This window comes from Anser brachyrhynchus, assembly GCF_964034855.1.
Source record: "Anser brachyrhynchus genome assembly, chromosome: 9".
In the NCBI taxonomy this organism is placed as follows: domain Eukaryota; kingdom Metazoa; phylum Chordata; class Aves; order Anseriformes; family Anatidae; genus Anser; species Anser brachyrhynchus.
Genome location: NC_137703.1, coordinates 18,987,721 through 19,012,369, shown reverse-complemented (window position 1 = coordinate 19,012,369; position 24,649 = coordinate 18,987,721). Strand labels below are relative to the sequence as shown.

The 24,649-nt window shown below is 44.8% G+C and overlaps 1 protein-coding gene across 1 annotated transcript; it reads left to right on the top strand.

The window, feature by feature from the left end:
• The first annotated feature begins 81 nt into the window (after positions 1 to 81).
• LOC308200100 (uncharacterized protein) lies at positions 82 to 24,631 on the top strand. Its single transcript, XM_080605245.1, has 10 exons — positions 82 to 956; positions 3,906 to 4,114; positions 4,614 to 4,727; positions 5,961 to 7,027; positions 8,087 to 8,188; positions 10,058 to 10,173; positions 11,219 to 11,345; positions 19,795 to 19,972; positions 20,901 to 21,131; positions 22,899 to 24,631. The coding sequence occupies exons 1-4, from the start codon at positions 872 to 874 to the stop codon at positions 5,976 to 5,978; spliced, it is 426 nt and encodes a 141-aa protein (XP_080461371.1). The 5' UTR covers positions 82 to 871; the 3' UTR covers positions 5,979 to 7,027; positions 8,087 to 8,188; positions 10,058 to 10,173; positions 11,219 to 11,345; positions 19,795 to 19,972; positions 20,901 to 21,131; positions 22,899 to 24,631.
• Positions 24,632 to 24,649: the final 18 nt, after the last annotated feature.

Genomic DNA, 24,649 nt, shown 5'->3' with positions numbered 1-24,649 from the left:
TTTTTACCTTTGTTGCCTTAGAAGGGTTCAGCTTTCTCGCTTTTAAATAGGAAATAATTCTAAGTCATGAACAACTCTGGGTTGAAAAAACATTTGTAAGGAACTAAGGCAAAGTGCTATGTTAGAGATACAATCAATTTTAATTAATTGTTGATAGCCTTTCTTGCTTATGTGTACTATTATTTTCTGATTCTATTCCTCTTGGCATGACCAAGGGCAGGGAGAGGAGATGCTATGTCATGCATCACATCCAGAGACAGGATTAGTGGAAGTGAATCCCTGATAATTTTAGGCCCTTGCCTTCTCTGCGTGTTTCTGGAGCAAAAGCGCGTGGGACTGCTAACTCTTTCCGTAGGAAATATTATGGTTTCTTTATCTCTGGAGCTGTCTGCCTCTGTTACTCACAGGTAACCCCTTAAGTAGCGATGTCAAGAGGATCACTGTGGTATATTGAAAAAAGCAACATTTAAGGGGGGTTGTTGTAGATTCTTCAGAGTTTTGTTTAGCAAAATTACTGGAAAACATGGTTTCCTGCTGGGAACATACGAATGCTGCAGACAAAAATATTGTCTATTATAGCCTGCACTAGCAGCTACGCCTCTTGGAGCCTTTATACATAGTTTTATTTTATTTTTTTTTTCTTCAGAGACTAAGACCGCATGTTACAAGGGGAAGGACTAATTTATACTTGTAGTCAACTTGTGCACTTTAATGAAAAATGGTGCTCAAGTTGGTCATGAAAAATAGTGCTCATGTTAGATACCTGAATGGGTGTTTGGCTGAAACAAATGAGGGAGAAAAGCATGGGAAAGCAAAGAGATACTGTATTGACCTGTAAAATGTATTTTCCCAGCAGACCTGATCAGAGGACATGGCCCATGAGCTGACATCTCAGAACCAGAGTACAAGCTGCCCTTGGAGCACATGGGACCAGGTCACATACAAAGCTGCGTGCAGTAAGTTTGCCTCTCTCTGGCCTGCCAAGTTGGTCCTAGGACACAACTTTATCTGTTTTTCCTTTTGCTGCTACTCTTTCCCCAACCTCTGTCCCCTCTTTATTCTGGACTTTTGCCAACTACTCGGCTGAGTAATTTTTCTGTCCCCATTGCTGTACCCTACATGTCTGGTTGTTTGAGTTGCTGCCATCTCACTGGGTGCAGTGGCTTTATTTTCTGTTGTCATTCTGGTTGTTTCTCGTGATACCCTTCTTCAAAGGTTTTGGCAATTGCAAAACTGTTAAAGTTCTGTTTCTTTTAGTTTTTCAGCATATTGTAATTACAGTTGATAGATAGTCTTGTATGTGAGAAAAATTAACCCTGTTATTTTGCATGTAATCTATTTAAACTAGCGTTGAGCTTATTCTGTGAGAGCTGTTGCCAGCGTTGAAATCTGTTCTTACAAGCATACCTGATTGGATCCAATTGAAATCCCATGTAACTGGAGGCAGGAATCAAAATGGGAATTAAATTAGAAAGGAGAGGAGAGAGGGACACCAGTATATTGCATTTTTTGAAAGAAATTGGTTATTTTTGGAAAAGAGACCTGTTCTGCTTCCCATTTAAAGCTATCTGCTGATACAACAAAAAACCACCCTGTGTCATACAGCCAACATATAATTATGTTTTTGGCAAGTGTGTTTCATTCACAACAAAATACTGTCTAAAAAAGACAAGCTTTTTTTTTCTTTTTTTTTTTTTTTTAGAAAAAAGGCTCATACTGCAGATTCTGTTTTACACTGCAAAAATGAGGAATTCTTCTTGCTCAGAAGTGCACTGGCCAGAACTGGTCTTCTGTCACTTATCATAAACGGATTGCTTATGCTAAAGACTTTCACCGTCTACTGCAGGAGAATTTTCCAGCTACGTAGTCTTGAGGCTGAGTGTGACTCCAGTACACAGTATTTTGTCTGCTGTGAGAAAGCATCATGTGTCTGGATGTGACACTAGCCTAACTGCCTTACGTGTTGCTAATAATGTTAAAACTAAAGGATTGATCTAGAGGGCATGTACAGAAGGTAAAAAATATGCTCTAACGTGAAGGTAGATTCTATTTTTTTGGAGTGGTATCTGGAAAAACTGAGAGACATAAATATGATACTTTTATATCGATGTGAACAGCTTTGTACCATTCCAGATAAATGCCTGTGAGTGGAGTTGTCTACTGTCTTGCCCAAAACTAAGTCAACGGTACACCTTTTTCCATTTTTTCCCCAGCAGGCTAAGCTGTTGTGGATGTTCCCCTTACAGTTTCTTGTTTCTTCCTATTGTGGCAGTTTTTGGGAGTGCCTCACGTCCTACCATGATGAAATTCAGGGGGACAGAAATGCAAGTGTTGATTGAAAATCTTCTATTCTTAAAACAAATGTTAAACATGACTTAATACTGCTTAGTCTTATTTGGAGACTTTGGTTAAATTTCGACAAGAAAGAGAAAAGTAAGAGTTCATAACTATAATTCAAGGCATGTAGGTAAGGAATGCAATACCTGGAAGTACAGCATTTAAATAGTTGAGGTGTGAACAAACCAAGATTTTAGCCTCAGCTCTTTAACAGATTGTACAGATTGCATGGAATTAAAAGAAAGCCCATCACTAAGAGAAATCAGAATATGTTGCAGGCTTTTAGGCACCTAGAGAGGCTGAGAAATACACTCTGGAGAGAGCAAAAGTTGCAAAAGGTTCATGTGGATATAAAACTTGGTTTGCAGCAGCTAATTCCCTGTTTTTTATTTTATTTTATTTTTTTACATCTCTGGAATTACAGACTGATGTGCTGTGCCAGCTAATGTCTAGATAATTACACAAAAGCCACATTTAAGGATTTACAATAATAAGTTTTTACAAAAAAAAAAAGTTCTAACATTGTTTTTTAAAGAAGTAGGAGAAAAATCTCACAAAGAAAAACAATTTATTGGCTGAGCTAGGTTTTTACAATGTTTCTTCAGGCTGTAGAACAATATGGGAAGCCAGTGAGCTGAACTGCAATGACAAATGTGCATTGCTGCGTTTTCTTAATGTTTGAGGGGCAGAAATACTGATCAGCACTGAATCTTGGTTGGACGTCACATCAGAGCAATGCTTTAGAAAAAGCATAGATAAAGCTATCATCAGTGTGACACAACAGTTAGAAACCTGCAGGGAAGTATGAGATAAGTTTGTTACTCAGAAAAAGGAGGTTGTGAATAGCTTGTAGATATCTGTTGTTTATTTATATATAAATATATATAAACTCGTTTATAATGCCCACCTTCTCTTGGTTATCCGCCTGCTTTGAGCAGAACCTGCAGGTGGAAGGGGAGGGGGGTGGTGAAAAGTAATTTACTAAAATATCAAGGAAAAGCATGTTTCTTCTCTTACAGCTACTTTTCAGTCTGTGTTTCTCCCTTTATGTCTTTGGAACAATGGAATAAACTGAAGACTGGCATGGGGTAATTTAAATTTCTGTACAGAAACTCATAAAAGAGCATTATGCTCTGAGTGAGTTCATTTCTTTTAGTTGGATGTTTCTTCTGAGATGTTTTTTCTTTTAGTATAAATTAAATTTCCCATGACTACATATTGCACTTTTGGTAATTAGTAATGTGTGACATCTGTGCACAGGTGTTTTCGTAGTCTGCTTTGGTATAAGATTTGAACGTGAAAAAGCAAAGTAGGCTGAATTCGTGAGAACGGTGAGTTACTGAGAGTACTAAAAGTAACAGTCCAAAAAAATTGTCCTTTTTTTTTTTTAAACAATAAAGATTTGCGAAACGTAGGTATTGCTAGTAAGTGCATTGATATTGATGTTGGCTGATTGCTCTTCAGAATGAACAGTAAAGCACAGTGTAGTTTTGAAAAAAAATAAAATAAAAATCTGCTGGTCAGGTGACACCCGAGGTGAAATATTCCTGTGTAACTTTTGGTTTCAGCTCGTTTCTCCAGCTCTGTGGGCTCTGCTGACAGCTTCGTCCTGGTCAGGAGAGCAGCGGCACTGCTGCCAGTACAGCTGCCCCTTGCTGTGGAGTCAGCTCTCTGCAGTCTCCTGGTTGAGCTTCATCCCACACACTGCTTCTTCCGCAGCAGGCACAACCCTCCAGGAGAAAGGGAACATGGAGCAAGACAGGGCAATGATAAAAAGGTCAGAAAAGATCCAGTTTTGCAGCAGAGCTGTCAGCATTTTCCTAACACAGCAGTGCAGTGTGAACAGCAGGTTTCTTACCCATCTGACTCAGGTAACTATGTTAATTCAGCCATGTTAGCTGCACTGCTTCTGGTCTGGGGATATGGTAGTTTGTAAATCTTAATCTCTTCCAGTGCTTCCACTCCTTGCTTCTGAATTTATATGTATTTCTATAAAGGATTATTTTCTGCAGCACTGTTTTCCATTAGTTAATCTCTCTCCTCCAGAGTCTGATTCTTCACTTTAAAAATCCCAGTCCTTGTGACAAATCCCTTTTTTCAACTGCTGCCCATCCCTTCTGATTTCTGCTGTTTGTCTTCTCAGTCCTCTTCCGAAGGGCTCTTTTGGATATTTTGGGAAATGTTCTCTAATTGCTGAGCCTCATAAGAAGTGCCGTTATTTATGTCTAATCATTTTTCCCAGTTCTAAAGTTTATCACCCAATATCATTGCTGCAGGCAACGTGTGGTTTCCTGTGGGCACCTATCAGTTTATCACTGGAAAATAACGAATGGGCAAAGCGAGAGCAGATAGTGACTGCAGCACATAGGGGGCTCACAGCACCGCATCAGGTACATGAGAATTTTGACAAGGATGGGAGCAGCAGTAGCATGGTTTCACCAGGGAGAACTTCACTGATGGTTGAGGTGCAACAGCTTTGTCCTAAGGGTTGGCTGACCAGGTAATGTTAGGAAGCCAGGGGCTACCAATGCCTACACACAGCAGTGCAGGGCACTGAATAAATACCTGGCAGTTGCTGTCGGGTTGATAAAGCAGCCAGTGTTTCACCTCTGCTTTGGAAATGCTTCCTGTTTGTATAAAGCCTGAGGTGGACGCGTTGCTTCTGTGTTTGGGTTTCTGGTGTCAGTGATGGGCTCTGTCAGTGAGTGAGCTTTTGCAATCTTTTCTCGTTTCTCTGCAGTAGGGAGGTGGCTGGTGCAGTCTCCTTCCTCCTGATCTGGGGCTAGCCAACAGGGTGTTACTACAGGTGAACCTTGCTCTTCACGTAGGTTGCATCTGTATCATCCTGTGAGTAGGCAGCAGCCTGCACTGAATCTTCTGAACACTGCAGAGGAGATGAGATCTTAGATTTTCTGTTCTCTCAGTCTATTAGTCTTAAAAAGACTGCTTTTGCTGCAGCTGTTTGATTTGCTGTGCCACTACCAGAAGTGACAGGTTTGAGGACTAATCTATGCCCCCAGTGCCCAGGTTCAGAGTGACCCTTGCAATTGACATGCACGGTATCTCAGCCAGACCCAGTTCCCCTCCGCTGCTTTGTGTCTTATTCATTAGCATGCTCAGAATAAGTAAAAGGCAATTAGAAATCAAAGACTGTTTAAATTGGTACACCAAAGGGACAAATGAGCTTGAAACATTGCCCAGACAACTGACTTTCATGGCCTGATCTGAAGGCTGTTCCGAGGGCTGGCCTGAAGCCTCCTCTGAAGAGCACTGGATGGTGATGATACCTGTGGCACTCTTGCCTGTGAAACTGCTTTTTGTGCCAACATTTTCCACACCTCTCCAACCTCACCCTCTGCCATGGTTTTGTGCAGTTTGAAGGCTGCTGGAAATAATGCTGTCAGAGGTAAGCTGCTGGAGTGACATCCTTCAGCCTTTGGCTGTTGAACCTCTGGAGTTGTCTGGTTTGCTTCTGAAAGGTCTGCAGTGTCTACATGTTTACATTCACTGTACAGGGAGGTTTTGCTTTCTTTGTGTGTGGGGGGGAGAAGGTCCACAGATAAGGGTCTAAAGGCCTTTGACTGCCAGGAGATGGTTTAAATTTGATTGCCCTTATCTTACAGCGTGGCTTTTACCTGTAGGAGGCAGAAGATAAGTGAGGAGGCACCTCTACCCAGATAGAGGACTGACAATTCTGACCTGGTGTTCTTCATACCTTGAAGAAAATTCTGTCAGTGCAGGTACTTTTCTGTCCGTTTTTGCTGCCACAGTATTAGAGGGCATGGAAGCAGATCTAGGCCAGATACTGCTTGTTCATGGTCACATCGGTTTCAGGGTTTGAAATGTTTTGGTCTTGTCCAGGAAGTCCCTTGTGGCTGCGGTGGGCTATGTAGGCCAGTGGTATCCAGCTAGACATGCATGTGCGAGAGAAATGAAAGTCTGCCCTTCAGCAGCATTCAGAGGTCCACCCTGGTCAGCGAGTTCGACAGACAGCTGTTGTCAGCAAAAGGCAGTGCGACAAACCTGCTGCCAGGAAGGCTGCAGCTGCTTTTATTTCTTGTGATCAGGGCCACGACTTGGGGTGCTTTGATGGAGATGAAAATGGAAGTAATGAAACTTGGCTGATTTCAGCTTTTTTAAAGCTCCAGGAATTAGTCATCCTAGGCAAAAAAGACATCAGTCAAATGTGACTCAGATCATCCTCCTCTCTCCCTGCGGGGAGTGTAAAAGAGTTGGTCTAACTCGCGTTCGTTGTCCAAGCAGGGCATAATTCCCACTTTACGGATGTCTTCGAGTCTTGTGATGTTCCCTGTGCTTATGGCTGGGAACGTTTCTGAGCTGGTGGTATTCCTCAGAGTGGGTTCATTTCGTTTGTAATGCAAAAGACTAGCAAAATCCAAGCCAGGGAGCATTCACAGCTGTAGGAGAAGTTTTTGCTGCATGAGCAGAGGACCGAAGGCAGTCTGCTTTCCAATGGGTTTGTCTCCTGCTCTTCTTCCCTGTGGCAGGGGGAGCAGCACGGAGGTGGCCCCCGTGCCGCTGGGTCTGCCCATTGTCCAGTTCGCTGCTGCCGCTGCGTGGGGAGCCCGTGGGTGGGTGCAGGCACCTGCGAAGGAAGCAGGATGGGGAGAAGGAGGGAGCTCTGACTGTTCCTAGCGTGGAAATGGAGCTGCTGAGCGGAAGCCAGCAGGTATGTTACCCCAGGGTGAGGGCAGAGCTGGGAGCTGAGACACGGAGGGGTCGGGAGAAAGGAGACCGCTGTCCTGCAGGGGGGCTGGGACTGAAGGGGATGGGAGGAGGAAGAGGACGCTCCAGCAGGGAGGAAGGGACGTGGAGGTGGGAATACTACCTCAGAAGGCATCTGGGGATGACTAGGAAGTGCCTCCCCTGCTGCTGGAAAGCTTGGGGCTGGGGCCGTGAGAAACCTGTCGTCCCAGCCCTGGCCTTGTCTGCGGTTGGGCTCTCTGGGCTGTCTCTGTCTGAAGGTACCCAAAGTTGATGTGATTCCTCTCAGGCATTGTGCAGTTTGGTTAGCCTAAGTCAATTCAACAAGAAGCACTGTGTTTCAATCCTCTTAATGAACCAACCTTTTTTTTTTTTTTAATTACTTCTTTGTCAGAAAAAAAAAATTCCTAATGGAAAATTGCCTCTTTCCCCAAAACAGAATTCTCTTTCAGATCTTCCCCCCAAAACAGAATTCTCTTTCAGATCTTCCCTATGGAAAATTCCCAGCCAGCTCCAACCCTAAAGCATGATGCCAGAAAATATCTAGTATGCTTTAGCAGAGCGTGACTTTAGGGTATAATGTATCATTTAATCCTAACTAGGGCACCATAGCTACATGAGGTTGAGCCCATGAGCAGGCACTCAGCAACCCTAACTCAACATGCATTAGGCAATCCATCAAAAACATACATGTGGAATAGGGAAAACAGTTATAATCATTTTTCAGTTTTGAAAGCTTAGTTCTACCCTGAGAAAGAAACTGGCAGAATGTTGTCAGAGGTGCCATTTCTGCTTCCTCTTACTGAATTCCAAATGCAATGTGTTTGCTTTATAAATAAAAAGATGCATTTTCTTAGCAGATAGTTTCACCAACAACCAGTCTGAAAGAGAAAAAAGGTTCTTCCTTTTATAAAAAGAATGCTGGAGAGAAAATTATTTGGCATGTTTACAGGTACAACAGACTTGAATGTTGAAGTTGGTTCTATTGATGCTCAAGAAATAATAGTCTCCAGTTCTCCCACAGCTCTGCTGCTGCTTTTCTACTCAGAAAAGAGACCAGCTGACTGAGAAAGTACTGTTGCCTTCAGCAGCAAAAAGGATTTGGGCTTCAAGCCTGCCTCAAAAGGTAACTTAAAGCCTATTCATGGAAACATTGCCTGATTTAGCAGACATCCTAGGAAAAATTCAGGCTTCTGGACAGGAAACAGCATGGATTGGCAGTGGTAAACAGTATCACATTGGGAAGGGAAGGAGAGAGACAGGCAGGTGAAGTGCTTCAAGATGTGGTAGAACTTAAGTGACCTTCCATGTTTTGTTGATGGGTCTTTTTGTCTAGACTATGCAGACTTGCCTTTTAGAACTTAGCTCGTGGGCTTTAATCAGGTATCTCAAACTTGTGTCCTGACACTGGAGCACTTTTCTGGTTTCAATGTAAAGTGCTGGCTTGCCTGCCTGCCTTTGACAGGAGCTGAGCAAGGAGCAGCTCTGGTTCAGACATGGGTGCCTGATGTCATGGTCCAGCACTTGGTCTTTAGCAGCAGCCCAGCACTGCTACATCAGCACAGCTTAAGGGCAGAACTTCAGTTTTGAAACTTAATATGCGGATGGAAGTTAGCTTATAGCGCTTCTTGGAGCCTAAGAACAGGCCAAGCCTTACAGAGGCACTGTATCATTGCTGCTTACTCAAGTCCCAATAGCACAGGAGTTCTCACTGGATGAACAAAATGGTTGCTCCTTTTCCTTAAGAGTGACTTCTTCCAGACACACCTAGAGAGATTGTCTACAACCAAATCGCAACAGATACTCAGTCACAGACCCATCAATGTAAATTCTTGTCAAAGGCATGAAAAGGCATTTTATTTATCACTAATTTCACTACAGGTATCAAGGACAGGTTTCCTCTGCCCAAAAATAGCTGTGAATTTTTGGAGGCCATTAACATGGAACCGTAGAATATCATGAGTTAGAAGGGGCCCACAAGGACTGAGTCCAAAAACCACCCGGAGACCAAAACCACCCAGAATCCAAACCCTATGTCCAAGAGTGTTGCCCAGACACTTCATGAATGCCAGCAGGCTCGGTGCCATGCCCACTGCTCTGAGGAGCCTGTCCCAGTGCCCGACCACCCTCTGGGTGCAGAACCTTTCCCTAACACCCAGCCTGACCCTCCCCTGTCCCAGCTCCATGCCGTTCCCTCGGGTCCTGTCGCTGTCCCCAGAGAGCAGAGCTCAGCGCCTGCCTCTCTGCTCCCCTCGGAAGGGAGCTGCAGGCCGCCACCATTAACTCACCCTTAGCAATGTAGTGATACTTTTTTTTTTTTTCCAATTTGAAAACTTCTGTTGCAGCTAGACTAGTTTTGGTTTAGTTTGGTTTTTGAATCCTCAGATTTTGTTGACTTCCATTTGCAGCCTTGAGAATCCGATGCAAGGTGGAGCAATAACCAAACGTCCTTGACAGTGTGCTTGACCCTGACTTGTGCATATCTTTGCTGTTTGCCTCAGAGCCTTGCTTCTAGACAAGACTTGAAAATTTAATGTAAAAAAGAAGTAGGAGCAACAGATTCTTTTTAGAATAAGAAAGAACTACTAAAAAAAAAAAAAACACAAAAAAACAAAACAACAAAGCCAACCATAAAAACAACCTTTCATGTCCTCTATGCATTATGAAAAGGGGGAAAAAAAAGTCCAAAGTTTATGTGCCCCCTTTCTTTGTAGGTCTCCTTTGATGATTCTTTCAAGCAGTTGTATCTTGTTGGTTTTTTTATGTTTTCTCTGGTGTGAGACTTCCCTGCAAAGAAAGTTTCTCTTGTTTTTCGTTATGTAAAATATGAAGCTTTACATTGCTGCCTTTCACATGCCATCATAAGCTTCTCTTGCAGTTTGAAACAAAAGGCACATTCTTGCTGGCTTTCCTTGTTGCTGCATCTCATTTTTGAGAGTGATAAAGATGAAAGTCAAAATGAACGGCAGTATTTAGGATCCATTTTGTTTCTCAGGGCTACAGAGTAAGAAGCACTCAGCATTTCACCATTCCTGTGGAAAAGACCAACCAAATGCTTAATGAAGGAAGTCTTGTTTCTGAACAGTTAACCACGGTTCCAATCTCATAATGGTAAGATTTCCACTGCTGTTGGCAGTTCTGAAATGTTTGGTTAGTGTGTTATCTTTTCTGAATATATAAATACAAAGATGTGCTTAAAACAGTAGAAAGTAATAGGAAGTTAAGTCATGCAGAGTGATACGCAAGCCCCAAATGTACCTTGTTTATCTCGTACCTCTGCACTGAGTGCAATATTGCATAATGTCACAAGTGCCGTGTATTTTCTCTAGCAAGGTGATGCATTTTAATTAAATTCACCGTTTAAAATTCAGTTATTCATTAAAGATACCCAGTTATCCAGAAAGACATACTGACCTTGGATGAAGACCTATCAGTCCTCTTGAGCCAGAAGGGCTATAAATTAAAAAGATGACATTTCATAATTAATAACACAAAAGAAGAGTTCCTTGGCCAGCTAACCATGTAGATGTATACCGTTTGCCTCTGTCATTTTATCTGAAAATGGCAAAATGACACCGTTCTCTGATATCAGCAAACCAGCCAGGGCACGTGTGTCCTGCTGTTTCTCTTCCATGGGCTCTGGACTTTGCTGCTGCCGGCCAGGCCAGGGCTGAGCCTCAGTCCCCACACGAGCAGCACCTTCTCCTTTGACCATGGTGGGGGCCTGTGGGTGTTCTTGGTTTGCGGTTCACCTCTGAAGGGCCTTTTTGTGATGGAGACAGGCAGATATAAAAGCTTCACAAACTTCAGTCTGCTTTTATCCACAACAAAGCATGTGCAGTTCTCATCAAACAATAAAATATTGATTCATTTGTGCCTTTATTTTTTGTTTTCCACTGCTGAAGTGTTCTCTGTGCTGAGGTTGAATCTTTCAGGGCCCAGCAGCTGTTTGCCAGCAGATGTCTTCTTTGCTGAAACAGAGAGTCCCTGTTTTCTCCTAGTGCCTTTTGTCCTTGTCTAGCCTCAGTGTAAAGTAACCTTTGCTGTAGAAATAGGCTTCTCGTTTCTCTCATCTGCCCAAGGTTCTCTTGTCTTTGAATTTTGTATTTTTTCTTCTCAAATCTAGGACTAATTTGGCCTTGTTTTCCTCTTCCAGTGTTATCCCATCCTCAGCCACTGAGATAGGCAAGAAAACTGGCTTTATCAAGAACAGAATTATTCTTTCATTCTCCCAAGTTAAGATTGACCTGGCCTCTAATGGTCTTTGCTCAACCTATGCATAGGTAAGCAGGTAAAAGACGCTGTGGTCTTAACATAAGAAACATGGGGCAATAGGCAGTGAAAGATGGTCAAAAGAATAGGAAGCAAACAGATTTCAGACAAATAAATTGGATTGAAGAGTTTTCCCAAACTGCTGAAGTGTCAGTGAAGCTGTAAGAGCTTACTCTACCTGTGAAAATTTAAGCTGCAGTACAAAATCCATGTGTGCTTTGGTAAGGGTAAAGGTTTGAAAAAGTAAGGCTTTTTTTGTTTTTGTCAAGACAGTGTAATCTCTTACTATCTAGGAAAGCGTGATCACAGAAGCACTGTCTTTGGGGGTTGCAAGTGCGTGTGCTGGGCGAGTGAAGTGAGTGATGGTTAAAGGTCAGAGCGTGCTGCTGATAAGAGGTATTGAAAGCGTGAAAGAACCACAGAGGACCAATTTCAGTTCCTGTATCATTACAGCAGGTGATGTATGAAGTTGATAGAATAGCTGAACAAAGCAAACCACAGTGAAGACAGGATATTTAAAGCAAAATGCAGAAATAAATGAGTCATGCCCTTTTATTAAAGTGGAGGGAAATAGATATCTACCTCAGTTAATTTCTTAGTGTGATATAAAGGCAGCCTTTAACAAAAGGAAAAAATCCCAGTTCCATTCCATTCTCTTTAACCCAATCAACCAAAATCCCCTTACACTGTGGAAGTTACTGATAATGTAGTATTACCAAAAAATCAGTATTAGTTTGTCAGGAGACTTAGGTTTAATCTTTCTTTGAATCAAGCAATATGGTGCTTGGTAGGAAACAAACACATCTGTACTCACAAGTATATCGAACATCCAGAGTTAAGCAGCAGAAGCAAAACCATGCAGTGTCTGCCAGTGAGAGCAAGTTCTCAACCAGATGCAGTTCTGTCTGAAGACACCCAAACTCTCCCCAAGGTGTGGCACAGGAGGGCTGATGCTTAATGCAGCTCTCCTGGTCCCCCCTTCCAGCTGGGAGAGGGCTAGCTCATGGACTGCCCTGCTCTGCTGTGCAGTGAAGACTTCCTCATAGATGGTAGAAAGCACAGGTTTATTTGGAATAGATCATCCCCATGTAATGGTTATGTAGTGATTTTTGGAAGTTTATTGGATTTGGTGTTCCCTAGGGAACGCTTGACTTTCCAAAGGGAATGCTTATTTGCGGGAAGGTCTTGCCCTGGCATTTTCCAAGAGATTACTGCTGATCTATACTCCAGGCCCTCTCAAATTGCCTCTTCGCTCACGAGAAACTTTGCCTTTTATGCAAGAATTTGCTTTTATGTAAGTTCTGTTGCTGCTTCCTACTCTGTTAGTAAATTAGGTTGCACACGTTGGATGCCTACAGTGCCCAGCTCTCACACAGGTGATGCCCTCTGAAACAGTCCGAAACAGCACAGGCTGATGCTGTCAGGAAAGCTGACTCCTCGTGGAGGTTGTCCGTGTGGTCTGTTACTGTTTTGTCTGTTGGTATGAAGATAAAGGTCTTGCAAGAAATGAAAGTCTGATAACGTGCTCTCTGTGTGTGGAGGGGTAGGTTCATGTTGATATCATTAGTGCTTGGTCACCTAGGTGATGGATCTTGCTGCCATAGTAACCCGAAGGCTGCATTACTCATCAAATATGAATTGTAACAAAGAGGAGTGTTTTGAGGTGTTTGTATCTTCTGTCTCCTGTAACTGTCTGCTGCCCTCTTGAAATGTTTACAAGAACTGTAAAATAAGACTCTTAAGTAAAGGTTTTTGTTGGAAGCATGGCCTGAAAAAGACGTGAAACGTATATGCCTAACCACCTTTTTGAAGAAGGGTCATTTTGAAGAAAGGCTATTGCTTATTGTTGGCCTTTTGAGCTCTTGCCTCTTGCTTTTCCCCTGCTAGGGAAGCTGATATTTTAGTTTGTATCAGGAGAGTGTGAGCCAACTCAATGTACATCTTTAGGCATCCCCATGGATATACTTGTGCCACCATCATACCTGCAGCCATGTGCTGTGCCAGGGGCATGTCTGGAGCGTGGATGTTCTGTGTTTGGCTTGGGGTAGGTTGTGAGACACTAACTTCTTTTGTGACCCAGAAAAGAAGTGATTTAAATACAAGAGGTGCTTCCAGCTTGCAGCCTAGTGCGTTCATTCAGGGATGCAATACTAGGTGCTGCTGGCGGCCAGGCTTGCTGGCACTCAGAACCACCATGTTCATTTGAGGTCTGAGAGAGGTGATTAATAACAAGCCATAAAACAGACTGGCAGATCAGCTCAGAAGAGTACTATTCTTCTTCTTTTAAATGACTTGTATATAGAAATTGCCTATTACCAGTCGTCACACAGTGTACATCCTCCACTACCCACAGTGTCTCATCTTTTTTTATTTGGACAATAAAGATAGTAGATGATGTTTAGATTCTTATGTAGAGGTACTTAACGTAAGAGAGATTTTTAGGTTCCTCGTGGCAGAATGGGATGGGACAAGGGGAGTATGTTCTGATGACTCTGGGGGGACAAGCTGACATGCATGGCTGACAGACTAGGTTTTGTGTTCTTTGTAAGATTTTATAGGGAATTAATATAAATCTGAAAGAATACTAACGAAATCAGAACTCTGTGTGATTAAAAACTCTACTGCCAACTTCCTGTCCCACTTACCCAGAGAACTCTAGGCTTACTGTGAAGACAGCAGGGCCTGCGTGTGCACCAAGGACAGCAAGACAAATCCCCATGTAAATGGGGAGCTGTGGGATAGGGCAGCCCAGTTATCACAAGCAGATCTGTGCAAATGCTGCTTGCCAGGAGGTTAACTGTAGAGTCATGCTTGAATTGATCAAAAGTGTGCTCTGATGTCCTCTGCAGTAAGGAATTTTCAACAGCTCCTGGCACAGTCACCTGATGTGGCTGTGCGGCTGTTAATGCACCTCTTTTAGATGTTTTGAGAAATCCTGAGAAAAATGTGTATTAGTGGTGCTTCAGCTGTAATGTTAAACCTGAACATGTTTCCTCTGGACATCAATGAGACCCTTTAAATTCTCTACTGACTAGCCCCCTCACTGGCAGAACAGGGACTAGCTGTGTCCGCACAATCTGCTAGCCAGTAGTTTCCTAGATTTAGGATTAAATAGCACACAAACCTCATGAATAGGTGAAATTGGTGGAGAGGGATACAATTTAATGGGCCTTGAAGACAGAAACACAGGGAAATGGAGGCTGCCACTGGAGGATGTTCCATACATAAAGTCATCTGGGTTTGCTACCTATACGCTACAAAGACAGGGTGGACAGAGAAACAGATTGCAGCATAGTTTTGGGCATCTGCTTGTATTCATTTGGGTTGCTTTTGCTCCTGGGAAGAAAGGTGGGAAGGGGTGCATGGGGACAAGAAGAGGGTGTTCAGAGAGCTTGCTTTAGCAGTGTGGCTATCTGGCCTGTGTAATGGGGGTAATGTAATATAGCTGGATTAGAGCTAATCTAATTGTATTTTTGTTGCTTATCCATTGGCACTATTGGCTCCTAATTGTGGCATCCAGCTGACCTAATGGATCAGTCACTTCTAATCAGTGGACAGCTGCCCTGCATGTCACGTGAGATTAGGCCAGTTTTAGAAGAAACAAAAGTGTGAGGTGTGTGTGTAAGAAAGGCTTCATAGCAACGTGTTCTTCTAAATGTTTTACAATTAAATAATCCTTTGTCGGTCCCTTACGAGGCAAATGCCTACTCTGGCAGACAGAATTTGGTGACTGCTGGCAAGTTGGCTGAAGTTGAGAGTCCTGGAAAAACATCCTTCATGGCTGAGATCTGCAAGGCTCAGATCTCTATTCAAAAGATCTTCAAGGCTCAGATCTCAGTTCCTGGTCTGTAAGATCATGAGGCTCAGACACTGCAGCCTTGTTCATGAAACTGGAGCACTGCTGTGTGTGTGTACCATGCGCTGGATATAGCAGTGAGTAACTACAAACCTTCTTTTTTCCCCAAAGGAAAGCCAGCTGCTTTTCCTTAATCCATTGGGAGATAAGCCCAACTTCCATGTCAGCTGAATTTGATTGTGACTTAAAATTGTCTAGGATAGTGAATAACAGAAATAAGGGAAGAGGGAGCAACTGTAATAGGTGGGAATAAATAACGTTTCTAGCCTGTATTGAATTGCTTATACTTTTGTAGAACTGAAGCAACAGAAAGCTGAAGGTTCCTAGACCGGGTGTTTGCTTTCAGTGTCTTTAACACAATGATTGTTCTCATCACTGGCTGCAGTGACCACAGTATGGCGGAGTTCAGGGTCTTGAGAAGAGGAATTAGGGCAAAAAGCAGGTTTGCGACCCTGGATTTCAGGAGAGCAAACTTCCGCCTCTTCAGGGATCTACTTGGAAGAATTCCATGGGTTAGGGCCCTGGAAGGAAGGGGGGTCCAAGACAGCTGGTCAGTATTCAAGTATCACTTCCTCCAAGCTCAGTGCATCCCTATGAACAAGAAGGCAAGCAAAGGGGGCAGAAGACCTGCATGGATGAGCAGGGAGCTCCTGGCAAACCTCAGACAGAATAAGGAAGTTTACAGCATATGGAAAAAGGGACAGGCCACGTGGGAGGAATATAGGGACACTGTCAGAGTATGCAAAGATACGACAAGGAAGGCCAAGGCCCAGTTGGAATTAAATCTGGCAAGGGATACCAAGGACAACAAGAAGGGCTTCTTCAAATATGTCAGTAGAAAAAGGAAGACTGGGGAAAATGTTGCCCCACTGCTGAATGGGACAGGTGCCCTGGTGACAAAGGATACGAGAAGGCAGAGGTGCTGAATGTGTTTTTTGCTTCAGTCTTTACTGCTAAGATCAGCCCTCAGGAATCTCAGACCCTGGAGACAAGAGAGGAAGTCTGGGGAAAGGAGGATTTTCCCTTGGTCGAAGAGGATTGGGTCAGAGATCATCTAAACAAACCTGACATCCGCAAATCCATGGGCCCTGATGGAATGCACCCATGGGTGCTGAGGGAGCTGGCCAATGTTATTGCTAGGCCACTCTCCATCATCTTTGAAAGGTTGTGGAGAGCAGGAGAGGTGCCTGAGGACCGGGAGAGAGCCAAGGTCACTCCAGTCTTCAAAAAGGGCAAGAAGAAGGACCCAGGCAACTACAGGCCAGTCAGTCTCACCTCCATCCCTGGAAAAGTGATGGAATAGCTCATCCTGGAGGCCATCTCCAAACGTGGCGGATAAGAAGGTGATCAGGAATAGTCAGCATGGATTCACCAAGGGGAAGTCATGTTTAACCAATCTCATAGCCTTCTATGATGAGATGGGTAGATGTGGGGGGAGGGAGTGGTAGATGTGGCCTACCTTGACTTCAGCAAGGCTTTTGACACTGTCTCCCATAACATCCTCGCAGACAAGCTCAGGAAGCGCGGCCTAGATGAGCGGACGGTGAGGTGGGTTGGCAGTCGGCTGGGTGGCAGGGCTCGGGGGGTTGTGCTCAGTGGCGCAGTCTAGTTGGAGGCCTGCAGCTGGCAGCGTCCGCCAGGGGTCAGTACCGGGCCCAGCGTTATCCAATTTACTCATCAACAACCTGGACGATGGAACTTGCGGATTTTTCTCACAACCCTCAGCAAGTTTGGTGACACAAAGCTGGGAGGAGCGGCTGATACCCAGTGGGCTGTGCTGCCTTTCAGAGGGACCTCGACAGGCTGGAGGGTTGGGCCAAGAGGAACCTTATGAAGTTCAACAAGGACAAGTACAGGGTCCTGCACCTAGGGAGGAATAACCCCAAGCACCAGTACGGGCTGGGGGCTGAGCTGCTGGAGGGCAGCTCTGTAGAGAGGGACCTGGGAGTCCTGGTGGGCAGCAGGCTGACCATGAGCCAGCAATGTGCCCTTGTGGCCGAGAAGGCCAGTGGTATCCTGGGCTGCATTTGGAGGAGTGTTATCAGCAGGTCGAGGGATGTGATCCTGCCCCTCTCCTTAGCCATGGGGAGGCCACATCTGCAGTACTGTGTCCAGTTCTGGGCTCTCCAGCACCAGAGGGACACAGAACTACTGGAGTGAGTTCAAAGGCGAGCTACGAAGATAATTAGAGGACTGGCACACGTCTCGTACATGGACAGGCTGAGAGAACTGGTCCTGTTTAGCCTAGAAAAGAAAACTGAGGAGAGACCTCATTAATGTATATAAATATCTGAGGGGAGGGTGACGAGAGGATGGAGCTGGTCTCTTTTCAGTTGTGCCCAGTGACAGGACGAGAGGCAACTGGCACAAACTGAAGCACGGGAGGTTCCGGCCCAATATGAGGGGGCACTTCTTTCCTGTGAGGTGACAGAGCACTGGGACAGGTTGCCCAGAGAGGTTGTGGAGTCTCCTTCTCTGGAGGTATTCAAAACCCACCTGGATGCCATCCCGCGCAGGATGCAGAGTGGTTGTGGGGAGCAGGCCAGGGTGCAGGCAGAGCTGATGAGGCCACGATGAGTGCTGTGCACAGGTAGCTGGCCTCAGAGTGAAGAGGCTGCTGAGCCAAGAGAAGTCAATGATCCTAGGTATGGATGTCCACGCTCAGGGTTTGAACAAACACTATTTTTGGTGAAGGTGGTCTTAGATCCCGTCTTTGTCCCTGGGCCCTTCTGAACAGGAGCATTGCAATTTCTGTATGTAGTTGAATTTGCTTGCTTTGGCTTTTATTTTATTTGGGCTGCAAAACAGAGGATACTTACACAGCAAAGGCTAGATCAATTTCTGCCATTTGCTGACTCCAAGCTTACTTGAATTTGTATAGGAGGTGCCGATGCTATAAATAAAAGCGTCCCTGTCTCTTGCACTGAGAACTCTGTCAACCATGCAATCCTGAGATTTTGTTAGGTACTAATTATGTTAGGCGTATGTATAGGATGCTGCGTGTTGCTAGGAGGGATGGCTGATTCTTCCTGTGTGGTCCAATTTGCAGCAGGCTTGGGTATGACAAACCAAGATAAGGGCAATTTCCCAAGTATCTGAACAAAAGGGTTATTCACTGCATTATCCCCCACAAAAGAGGGAACGGAGGATGTCCGAGCAGTTGTTTGGCTTGGGTTCTCAGTGAGACATTTTCGTCTGCATGTTTGGCTAACATGCTGGCCATGGTTTTGATATTAGTGTTTTTCCTCTTCTTTCTGGTGTGTATTTTCAGTACTGGGTTCAAAGGCAAGCAACCCAGAAGCAGTATCAAATCCAAGGAACCATGGCCAAAAAAAAAATAAAATATATATATAGTGTTTGCTGTGCTTTGGGCAGTGACCTGGCACCAGGCACTAATTTCAATAAAGACGGAAGAGACAAAGAGGTATGAAAGGGGATTCAGGCTCTTTCTTCCCAGTCCTGCAGCTGGTTAATATTGAAGTCTGTCTCCTAAGGATTATGAGTAGTATTATGGTGCCCTGTGATACTTCATCCCTCTTGGGTTCGAGGTAATTTTCTAAGCATGTAACATAAAACCCTGAGTTGTTCATCAAGATCTGCTATTTGAAGAGACAGCAGACTTGTTTCAGAGGATATGGCTGTCAAAACACCACAGCAGTTATCTCTGAGCTTTGAAAAACAGTTCTTCAGCGAACTCCTGCATAGAGACCACCTTTTCTTGCCTTCTTCCCTGCCTAAAATCTTCCAGTGGTGATATTCAATGTCGTGCTCCTTTCTCTTCAGCATGTCCTGCTCTTGCCAGGAAGTGTTTTATTCAGGCTGAGCATGCTCGCTCACTCTTAGCAGTCCCTGAAGTAGAAACTGAGGATGGTGCTATTATTGTGCCTCATTTAGTTGTTGGCTTGAAAGAAGAGGAAAACTGGGAGATAAGGAAAAAGAAAACAGGGATCGATCGGGTCAGACCACTCTGGTGGCTCAGCCTCCTGTCTAATGCTCGCTGAATTGAGCTAACTCCTTCGCTCGAGCTTTATGCATCTGATAGCTGTATGATGGTATGGAGGGCAGGGAACATTTCTTTGGCTTGTGGTAAGTGATCAGCTCGTGTCATAAAGGTAGAGAGCTGACTCTGCAGAGGCATAGAGGACTCACAAAGGTAGAGAGGACTGCTGTTGTCCCAGCAGGCTGGGAGCACGTGGTAAGAGAACAGCCCCCAGCCTGTGGTTTGCAGGCAAGCTGGCAGTGATTTGTACCGAGGCTTGCAGACGGAGTGCCTTTGATCACAGTGTGCTGCTTGACTCTTGGGCACGAGGCGGTGAAAGCGGGGGGCTGCTGGTGTAAGCTAACACACACCTGACACCACAGAGACTGGAACCAGTGGTGCTTCACTCCCCACATCTAGCGCTGATGTTAGGCTGCATCTGCACTGGATAACTTCACGTGACGAGTCTGGTGGTTCCAGCGCTGGTTTGGCTGAGCTCATTACGAAGGAACGCTTACCCGTACCTTCAGTTTTTTCCAGGCCTAACGACTTTGTGATATTAGTCCTCATGGCAAGGGGGCTATCAGCCAGCCTCCCGAGATTTCTTTCTACTCTTTCTTTACAGGTCCCTAGCAGGAAGGAGGAGGGGGCTCTGGTTCAGTTTCTTGCTTCCAGAGAAGACACGTGCCCTGGGCTTTTCCACATCAGCTGGTCTTTTCAACATCAGACAAGCAGAACAGTGCGAGCTTGCACAAGTCCAGCTCTTGAATATGGGACTGGAAATGAGGTGGCAGAAGGCAAAGGTAAAGCAGGAGCTCAGGTTACATCTTCTCTTGTATTTGGGGGTCCCTCTTTGGGAACTGGGGAAGCGTAGAATTTCTTCTTGGATCTAAGCTCTGTAGTCCCCCAGCTGCCTTGTGCCACAGCACTACCTAAAGCTAGTCCTGTGCCTCTTACCTTCTTAAACCAGCGTCTCTTCTGTGTTCCCTCTCTGGTGCTTTTGCTTGTAGTCTTTATCTTAACACTTGCATTCAAACGTAAAGGTAAGAACTAGAGCCTTTCTGCTTGTTGGGCTTCTGCAGTTTTTGGGCTTATATCCTGCTCTTTTAACTAGTGCTTTCCTACCCACTCAAATGTCCTCCCTACCAGCCACAGCCTTTTTAAAAGTGATATGAAGTACTCTGTGCAGGGTTTTTCAAGTGTTTTGATCTGTGGATCCCCAACATGTTTCCAGTTATATTGTGGACACCTCTGTAGAAAACTCTCCCTATATCATAAAAAAAAAATAAAATATCATTTTTAGCAATTTTGGCAATCTTGTTGTCTCAGGTATGCTCCCTGCTTATCCTGTGAAATAAAAATATAGATCAGGTATTTACAGTGCTGTCTCCAAGCCACTTTTTCACTGTCTCTCCCCACTTTTTCACATATATCTGTTGGGGGACTGGGTGGGTGCAACAACAGGCAACTGAATTTAACAATTGTACGTCTGGCCTGTGCATCCTTTTTGAAATGTGCAATGTGCGTCCTTTTTTTCTTTATTTTTTATGTTTTAATACTGACTGAAGGATGATAAGCGTTTGTTTATAAAAGATACATCTGAGGTACCTGGAGCTTTCTTGCCTTCCAGGAGTGAGACTAATCCAGGATAATTCTTATTATTAGGGGAAAATTACTCACCTGTTATTTTTGAAGAACATAATGGTAATAGATTTCCTTTCACCTTCCTAGGTGGCCCAAAGCTTCCTGCTGCTGCCTAACCATCAGTTCTGTCCCTAAGGAGAGGGGAGAAGGAACAAAAGGTTCAATCCATGATAGCTGTAGTAGGGATCAACGTGCTTCCCCGGCTGGGTGCAGCATGCATTCCCAGGAATGGCAACAAATTCAGCTCAGTTCAGCTACGGATGAGCACTGCAACTTTCCTTGGAAACTACTGGATTGATTCTCTGCCTTTGGCTACAGGTAATTGCTTTGCCTCTTGTAGTTATTTTGGGGGTAATTAGAAGAAGATTGTACAAAGAGTAGCGAAAACTGTTGTTGCATCCTCTCTCTTTGTGGTCTCTTCCTTTAGAAGTGATTATGACTTATTTTTTTTTTTGGCCCAGTCTGTCTTCATGCTTTCTACCTAGCTGATCTGTTACCAGTGTGGAATAGGAAGGGAAAATGAAAGTATACTTTCAGCACATTGCTGTGTTCTGTTCATTTTTACAGCACAGTATCTAGTGCAAGCCATTATTGGAACTGCAGTGGAAAAGCCGAATTATTTAAGGACTTTAAAATTCACATTTTCTTCCAGCCTGATGTAGTTATGGACTGTTAATACACTGGGCTGAACTCTGGAATAGATGCAGCTCGGTGAAAGATAAACACATTCTGGCTGGCTTAGCAAGTATTAAGGCAGTTTTCTTATGCTCTCTCTTTAATCATTTGACTTTTTTTTTTTCCTACATGAAGTGGTACACCTTTAAAAGGTGAAAAGAGGCAAGGTAGCAGACGGTTCCTCTAATAAGGGTTCATAAAATTCCCACTGATCTGTTACTTTAGAAGTGCTATCATGCTGCTATGCTTAATGAAAGATCAGTCATGTAAATTGTTGCTGGGATTCAACTTAATTACATGCAAGAGGTAGAACCTCTGTTATAAAGGCCTAATAAAATATCAGGTGGCTTTAATTAAGCCGGTAAGGTGGCAGTTTTAAACTGAAATCTGCTTGCTTAGTAATGGAAATGACAGTGGATTTGAGCAAGGCATTTATGGACAGCATGTCATTTCTCCACTGCAAGGTGAGAGTCACAATTTTTAAGCTGCGTTAGTGAGAAACCCTAAGTTCATCGTCAGTGTTTATCCTCTAAGCCTCAGACTGCATGGCCCGCACCTGGAGGAGATTTCCTGTTGAAAGATTATTTTAGCCTGAACTTGGCGTATTATTACTGGGGTGATTTTTCTTAATACTTGTAAAGGAAGCCATTTATCCAGATAAATAATTGAAATCTGGAGATGCGTCAGGGTGACATGGCTGTGACTGTTACTAAATATTGAAACATTAAATAAGTAAAGATGCTTAAAGTTTTAGACCTTTAATGTGACTGATTTTATAATCATTTGGATGCCTTCCTGTACATTTTCAATGACATATTTGGGATTTGGAGAGTAACTTGCCTTCCCTACCACTACTGCCAATTTTGTGTTATTTTTATTTATTTATTTAATAAGAGTATTTCAGTTCTATTTGCAAATACTGAAACTTGTCGATTGTTTGAGGCACTTGTGCATATTTCCATTAACAAAGGGCAGCAGGCCATCACCTGGGGCTGCTTTTTGGAGAATAATGAGCCTGATGCAAGCAAGCTGCTGGTTCCGAGCTGTGAACAGGGGACCCCCTGACACACACGCTCTGGTGTCAGTCTCGTGGGTTTGATCAATACTACTTTCCATTTAAAAGGGGAAATTAATTGTTTTACTTCAGAGAAGGCCCAGGTTGATTCAGTACATGGCAGGCCAGCACCTGACTTGCATGGAGAGGGAAGAGCCACCGCCACATCTTCCTGGTGCTCTGCTGCTGCCTCGGCATGGGGCGATGCTGCCTTTTATTTTGTTTCCCTCTGCAAAAATCAATAGGCAAGTTCCATCAGGATCCCTGATGGATCTCAGAGGACTTGTGCTTATTTCTCTGTTTCTTTCACAAGTGACTCAAATATTACATGAGCACTCTTTGCCCCCCGACTGCAGGCTTTTCCCACCAGCCTGACAGTGACTGACTGGGGATGGGGGCTGGAGGTGTATTTGCTGCAAATGGAAGGAAGAAAACCCAATTTTCTACAGCTTCTGCCTTGAAACTAAAGATTTGTGTGTCAAGCTTTCTCTGCTGCTTATCAGAAGTATTGAGAGATTTCACATCCCTGTTCCCCCAGCTGGCATCCTCGGTTTATATCTTTTCTCTGTGATGAGAGTAGAGTGCTCTGTAGACTGTTGGGCTGGAGAAAAATGAGGTACCGTAGCATTTCTTGTACAGAAAGCTGTATGCCAGGAAGAGCGGAGCTAAAACAACTTTTTTTATTATTATTATTATTTTTTATTTTTTTAAAAAAGGTAGGGCCAAGTCTATGCCCAGCAGTTTTGAGTGTAGTAGAAAGCAGGATAAGCTGGTGGATTGTGTAGAGTAAGGCACAGGCGGAATTTCTGCCCCTCTGCTTCTGTTCTGGACACTTCCTTGCCCTGAAGCTGCAAGCAATGTCATTTAAGATAAGCATTATTACTGCAGTTAGCCATTGGTGTCTCATGTTCTGCAGGTTCAGTGTCTGGATCTGGCTGGAAGTGCTCCTGATGGCAGAAACTTGGGACCATACTGTCTCAGTCTGCCCCTTATCTCTGCGTGAGCTGAGACTTGCAATCCTGAGGCAAGCAGTACCCACGCAGTGGGGTGCCGGGAGGATTAATGGTTCTAAATATTGGACAACGACAAGTCAGCACTGTGTGCAATTGTTGTGAGTCAACTTTGAATCCTTGCCAAAGATGGCTTTTGCAAACAAAATTTAGCACTAATTTGTCAATGGGTTAGTTTGCAGTATGATGTAAAGCACTCAGTCGTATAATGAATCCTTCTGGATCGAAAGAAAATGCTCATAATGACTTTATTATAAGTAAGTGCTATGGTTAAGTGGACAAAATCGATGTAGGGTATTTCTGTGTTTTACCACTGACGGTTTGCTGCATTCCTTACTACCTGTGTCTGCCTGGGGCGCTGAGAGGGTTTTGTTGAAGACTTTGTTTTTCTCCTAATTTTGTCGCCTTAACAAAACTGCCAGCGTTTGTTCTTCGCTCCTTGCTGTGCGAGTGCCTCAGTGAGCCCTGCACACAGCCAGGTAGCGCCCTGCTGTTTCTGCAGCTCAGAGCTGGTGCAGCCGCAGCCCTCCCAGGCAGCTCCGCTCCCTGCTGCGACCCAAACGGCACCGGGCCAGCACCGGCGGCGCAAAAGCAGCTCTCTACCCCCTCTCCCCCTCCTCTTCTGCGTGCCACGCTCTGCTTTTGTCTCAAAAGGACCTTTTTTTTTTCAGACTATTGTCCCCGTGACAAAGATGAGCCATCTGTTGTTCTGCTTTCTGGGGCTGAGACCGGGGAGAGGCCAGGGCAGCGGGGTGCCCCCGGCCTTCCCGGAGCAACCTCCCCTCCCCGCGCGTTCCCTTCGCGTCCCTTTCCTGCCCCAGCCCCACGGGCACCCCGCGCCCTGCTGGGGGAGAACCCTGCCGCGTCCGAAGGCAGCGAGGGCAGGCGCCCCCCGGCCCCCCGCCTCTGCCTCCCGCGCGGGGCTCCTGCGGGCGGACCCGGCCGGTGCCGTTGTGCCCCCTCTGCTCTGCGCCGCCAGCGCTGGCCATCGGCAGCAACCCGGCTTCACCGGCGGCACCGGGGGGCACCGAGCTGAGCCTGCCGGGGCTCTCAGCCTTGGGGGCCGGGGGGGGCGGCGGGGGTGGGTCGGGGCGGGC

Excerpts from the sequence above, each read along its gene's own strand:
- LOC308200100 (XM_080605245.1), top strand. The coding sequence starts at position 872 with ATGGCCCATGAGCTGACATCTCAGAACCAGAGTACAAGCTGCCCTTGG. Across the intron at positions 957-3,905 it reads CACATACAAAGCTGCGTGCA|CTCGTTTCTCCAGCTCTGTG; the intron begins GTAAGTTTGCCT and ends TTTTGGTTTCAG. Across the intron at positions 4,115-4,613 it reads GACAGGGCAATGATAAAAAG|GCAACGTGTGGTTTCCTGTG; the intron begins GTCAGAAAAGAT and ends TCATTGCTGCAG.